The sequence below is a fragment of the Rattus rattus genome, chromosome 8 (genome assembly GCF_011064425.1).
Source record: "Rattus rattus isolate New Zealand chromosome 8, Rrattus_CSIRO_v1, whole genome shotgun sequence".
NCBI lineage: Eukaryota > Metazoa > Chordata > Mammalia > Rodentia > Muridae > Rattus > Rattus rattus.
The window spans coordinates 34,382,163-34,388,383 of NC_046161.1; the positions used below are offsets into that span (position 1 = coordinate 34,382,163).

At 41.0% G+C, this 6,221-nt stretch overlaps 1 protein-coding gene across 1 annotated transcript; it reads left to right on the plus strand.

Moving 5' to 3' along the window:
* Nucleotides 1–4,343: 4,343 nt before the first annotated feature.
* LOC116908147 (actin-like protein 9) lies at nt 4,344–5,675 on the plus strand. Its single transcript, XM_032911442.1, has one exon. It carries the CDS (start codon nt 4,393–4,395, stop codon nt 5,626–5,628), a length of 1,236 nt encoding a protein of 411 aa, XP_032767333.1. The 5' UTR covers nt 4,344–4,392; the 3' UTR covers nt 5,629–5,675.
* Nucleotides 5,676–6,221: the final 546 nt, after the last annotated feature.

The following is a 6,221-nucleotide window of genomic DNA, read 5'->3' on the forward strand; positions in this document are numbered from 1 at the left end:
TATGAAAGATAAAAGGAGGTCTAGGAAATGGAGGCATATATATCCCTGTTATACTTGTCCAATTATGTGTCTGCTCTAAGCACAAAGCATCATGTACACCAGCACCACTTGACTTGTCCCTGGAATGTGCATGTACAGTGTCACACATATATAAAAACTTGTTCATGCTTGTGCTCTACACAAGCATACACACACACACAAATATAAATTGAAACAGTGAAATGACTAACAAACCACTCCTGCTACATGTACATGTGGTGTGTATATATATTTGTATTCATGTTCATGTATATGGGATGGACGGGAATGTACTTGTGTGTTCAAATGAATGTACATATGCCTATGTATGCATGTGAAAGCCTCAAATTAGTTTCAGATGCCTTAATAATCATTCTTGGAGTCTCAGTGAAAATTAAACTTACCAAGTTTGCTAGTACAGTTGGCTAGCTTGCTTCAGGAAGTTGTGTTCTGCTGTAGGAGTTCTGAGATTTTTAAGTAGGTTTTTGCGTAGTTTCTTCCAATCAGAAATTGAGTTCTCATGTTTAGACAACATGCTATTTATTGGCTTAACCACCTCTATTTGTCCAGATTTAATAATTTAATGTCTTGCAAAGTATAATTTCAATGAACTCTTGCAAGGGTAAAGAAGTAAATATAGTTTTGGTCACTGTGTTACTGGATGGACACATGGACACACACACGCAGAGAGAGAGAGAGAGAGAGAGAGAGAGAGAGAGAGAGAGAGAGAGAGAGAGAGAGAGAATCTACTAGGAATTACTGTTTTCAAAGAATGTTTTGCCTACATGTGTGTTTATGAAAAATGTGAGCATAGTCCCTACAGAAGACAGAAAAGAATTTGGGTTCCATGGAACTGGAATTACAGACTTTTAGGATCCACTATATGGGCACTGCACTGGAAATCAAATCCAGGTTCTCTGCAAGAGCAACCAATGCTCTTAAACACTGAGCCATCTCCTTAGCCCTCTAGGCAACATTCAGTGATTAACTTTAGAAAAAAATATTTTAAAAAATAGCAGCCCTGTTTGCATCCACTAGTCAGGATTTTAAAACAGATGGAGAGATAAAACTTTCCCTTGTATATGAAATACAATTTGGTTTCCAGATGCTAAGGATTGAACAAAAGAACTTGAATGTGCTCCATGAAGTATCTGCTTGCAGCAATGCAGTAGCCCTTGACTTTGGTAAAGGATCTTACTGTTTACTGAGTGCTGGAATTACAAATGTGTACAACCAAGGCTGGCTAGTATAATTTAAAATAGTAACATGAATGGGTTTGCCTTCTCATGTTCTAGCTTTCTTTATAGAATTTACAAAATAAAACAGAAAGTTGGGTTTGAAAACAATGCAGAGAATATTTTTACTCATTACATGCCTGATTATTCTGAATGTGAACCAACAAAATTCAGTAACTGAATGAACATTTCCAAAGCATGAAATAAACACATATAACCAAGCAATCAATTCAATAATCAATAAACTATTCATTACCCAGGCAAAGGAGACATTAAAACATAACTAGAAAAATAACCCGTCTTTATGTTAGAAATGGGTCTGCACATCTCAAGAAAATGGCAAGGCAACTTTTACTTTTGTGGAAACAAGTATAGATGTATCAAGTCTAGTATGCAAGCACAGCCCTCCAGAGTCCTACTAAGACTTCCTTTATAAAGCAAAGCAATAAGGGTCTAGAGTTTACCTTACATGTTTATATAAGTGCTAACCTAAAACCTAAAAATGTTCAGAGTTTACCTTATGTACTTAAGATTAAAGCTAACTTAAAACAATGTGAATGAAAACCAGAACATAGTTTTGAGCACCAAAACGAAAACGTTTTTTGAACACTTGAATTTCTAGCAGGGGTTTCTTTACATTTTTTAAAAAATGGAATTCTGTCTTATTTAATGCTTTGACAGAAATACATATTTCCCATACGTTTTGTACACTTAAAAAGGTCCAGTGAATGTCAAGAGTTGTGGTATATCTTTTTAATCCCAGAACTCTGGAGACAGAAGCAGGTGGATCTCATCAAAACCTGCCTAGTCTGCACATTAAATACCAGGTCAATTAAGGCTACTTAGAGTCTGTCTCAAAAAAAAATAATAATGTCTGCAGGGTAAAGAGCTGTCTCTGTGGTTAAAGTACTGGCTGCTCTTACAGACCACTCAGATTCTGTTCAGAGCATGCACAGGGCGGGGGTCCATAACTACTTTAAATCCAGGCCAAGGGATCTGTTGCCCTCTTGTGACATCTATGAGCAATAAATGCAAATGGACCACAGACATACTTGCAGATAAAAATACACAAATATATAGTTAAAATAAATAATCTTTCTTAAAATGTCAAGTGAAACCATCTCTGTCATACGTACTAAGAGAAAAAAGGGGTGCTTTTATTTATTTAGCTTTAAGGAAGGGCACCTGAGATCAGAACAATGCAGCCTTGGTCTTAAAATGACTAGTTTAACATACTTCTCCCTGCTTCAGATAAGTTTTTATTGCTACTAATGATTTGTTCTGCACTGCTGAACCGCACAGGGCTTATACATGCTATGCAAGTGCTTTATGATCCAGATTCATAACATTAGCCCTGTTAGCCATTGTTGAAGTCTTTGTTCCCAAATGTACTCTGCCTGACTGTTGATTTGCAGGGTGAAAGCATCGACCTCTGTATTCCAAGAGGTTCACTGAAAACAAAAGAAAGCAGAGAACACAGAGAAGGCAGACAGTTCTCTCCCATACAATCCATATAAAAAGGTTATAGAGTAGAAGTCTGGAAAACTTTCAGTAGAAAGGCCAGGAGCTGAGATTCCAAGGGATAAATTCCTGTTCTGTGAGAAGGGAATAGCATGGGAGTTGGGGGCTTGGAGAGATGTTGCTGTGACTAAGGTCAGTTATTGTTCTTCCAAAGGACTTGGGATCAATTCCAAATACTCACATAACTCACAGCTTCCTGGAACACCAGCTTCATGGATCCAGTGCCCTCTTCTGGTCTCTAGGTGCACAAGGCATGCATGTGGTGTATAAACCTGTATGCAGATGAAGCATACACATAAATTGTTTTTAAAAATAGGAAATGAGTAGAATGATTGATGCAAGTGTAGTAACAGAAAGGTGAAGGAATTTGAAACAGTTAAATGTATTTATTTCCATTTTCATTTTTCTTCCTTCTAGTTTGGCCTTTCTTCCCTTTAAAAACAGAAATTCAGGGCACAGGAGATGGATCCATGAGTAAGAAACTTAAGGAGATTCAGAATAAGAATCTAACAATCCATATAGGCAAAGAGGTCTGCCTGTAATTAAGCCTGGAAATCCAGAGAAAGAGGATCCTAGAGCAAACTGAATTGCAAGAATACCTGCTTCTGCAAGCTATGGCTTGTGCAGACCCTGTGTCAGTTTCAATGAGACTGGCTTATATATTTGAATGTTTGATTCCCAGTGGGGGGAACTTTCTTGGAAGGTTTAGCAGGCGTGGTCATGTTGGAGAAGGTACATACCGAGGAAGGGCTTTGTGGTTTCAAAAGTCCACAGCATTCCCAGTTAGCACTCCCTGTCTTATGCCTGTGGATCAGATAAAAGCTTTCAACTGTAGCTATAGTGCCATGTTTGCCTGCCTGCTTCCATGCTTTCTATCATGATGATCATGGCCTCTATCCTCTGAACCCTAAGCTCTGGTATTAAATTCTTTCTTTTATAGTTGTCTTTATCCTTTTATTGCCTAGTCATGGCAATAAAATGTAACTAAGACAGAGCCTACAAAAAACTGTAAACAATAATGATGAATGTTGGATTTCTACACACACAGGCAGACATATCCCCCTTCCCCAAATGCAAAACACATGAATGGACACTATGTCTCCATGTAAGTATGCAAAATCTCACCATTACAAAAACAAAATAAATCCACCAACACCAGTACTACTAGCATGACCACCACCACCATCACCACCACAACCACCACCACCACCACCACCACCACCACCACCACAACCACCACCACCACAACCACTAAAATATCAGAAACTCAAGTGGGCTTGTTACTTTCAGATTCCTATTGTCAGTGGGCACAAGACTGTTTATGCTGGGTGGTAGCTATCAATTGTGAAAGAGAGGATGTGGAATCAAAGAGTTGTGTAGAAGCCAGACCTTCCTCTCCATTTTGACTGTGGTAACTGTAAACCCTGAGGCTGTGTCCACCTTTTCTGGCCACACCCTTTCCTAGCATTGTGAAACCAAGGCAGGCAAAGTGATCTCATAGATATAGTGTACCTGCCTTCAATTTGTGCCTCCTGCTCTTGGCTGACTCTTTTTTTCCTGCATCCTTGAGTAAAGTTGTCAACATTATCAATCAGTCTCTCAGAAGCCACTAGCAAATATGGATGTGAATGGTCCAAAACGTTGGGAGCCGCACAGGTCACTTGATCTGAACCCTCGCTCTACTCCTGTATACAAGAGTCCGCTACAAGAACCATGTGGTGTGTTTGGTAACAAGGGAACAACAAAGATGAGTGGCGTGGTCATCGACATGGGTACTGGAATATGTAAGATGGGATTTGCAGGACAGACACGTCCAACCTACATTGTGCGTAACATTGTGGGCTGCCAGCCTAAGAGACGAACCACCATGGAACAGCCCAAAATGGAAATGTTTATAGGTGAGGCAGCCCATGCTCGTCCAGAGTTAACTTTGATGCATCCAGTTCGTAATGGTATTGTGGTGGACTGGGAGGCAGCTGAATTCATCTGGCGCCACATCCTGGAGAATGACCTCAGACTGGACACCCAGGACCATCCTCTACTATTCACAGATCCGCCTTTCAACCCTGTCAGCAACAGGGAGAAGCTTGTGGAAGTAGCCTTCGAGTCTCTGCACTCTCCTGCTATATATGTGGCATCCCAATCCGTGCTGTCAGTCTATGCCAATGGGCGTGTAAATGGATTGGTCGTAGACACTGGTCATGGAGTCAGCTACACAGTGCCCGTCTTCCAAGGCTACAATTTACCCAATGGCATCCAGCGAATGGACCTGGCTGGCCACTACTTGACTAAATTCTTGGCAGAGAAAATCTTAAGATCTAGCTTCGCAGTGAAGAAGGAAGACATGGATACCATGGAGAACATCAAGCAGCAATATTGCTATGTGGCCTTAGATTTCCAAAAGGAGCAAGGGCGCCCTGATGAAAAATTCCGGCGGTGCCTGAAGCTGCCAGATGGACAGATGATCACAGTGGGAAAGGAGCTCTTTCAGTGTCCTGAGTTGCTATTCCATCCTCCGGATACCTCAGGACCTTCATCTTTGGGCCTCCCCAGCATGGTGGAACATAGTCTCTCCACTGTTCCCCAGGAACTGCGGTCAGACATGGAACAAAATGTATTGTTGTGTGGAGGCTCCTCTTTGTTTACTGGTTTTGAAGGTCGCTTCAAAACTGAGCTGCTGAGCCGTCTTGGCCCAGGAGCTCACGTGGTTGTGGTAGCCCAGGCCAATAGGAACCTCTCAGTGTGGATTGGGGGGTCTATTCTGGCCTCGTTGTGTGCCTTCCAGACCCGCTGGGTCCTACGTGAGCAGTATGAGGAACATGGTCCAGATATAGTGCTCCGCAAGTGCTCATGATTCAGTACAGGGTCAGGAGAGGTGTGAGAATAAAGCTTTCTTAGGGAGCCATGTCTTTCCTGTCATGTTTTATTCTTCCCCGTTTCACTCACTGAAACCTGCCCAAGAGCCTCAGCTATAAATCCACTTGCAGACCAAAGCAACTGGAATTTTATCCTCACACAAGTCTGTGTGAATTAGACCTAAAGCACCTCTCCTAATATACACTCGTGGGACATTCTATTTCATACCCACTCCTCCATAACAATCTCATGAAGCTCATAACAAAGCATAAGTTCCCCTGGGATTGAGGTAATAGATGACTGTAAACCACCATCGAGGTGCTCAGAGCTAAATCTAGTTATTTGTAAGAGCAAACACTGATCCCAAATCCTGAGCTATCTCTCTAATCACCTATGCTTTCCTTTAGCAGTTCGATTGTCAGACCTTCAGCAAAATATTCTGGTGTCTTTGGAATGCATAAGCATCTAATTCAATTCTAATATGTACAGCTACCTGGTATTATTTTTAGATTTATTAATTTTATTTTTTGTGTATGGAAGTTTTGCTTGCATATATGTATATGAAACATACCAGTGTCTGGTGCCCACAGA

What these genes read in the sequence shown, in the direction of transcription:
- LOC116908147 (XM_032911442.1), top strand. Translation starts at nt 4,393, where the DNA reads ATGGATGTGAATGGTCCAAAACGTTGGGAGCCGCACAGGTCACTTGAT.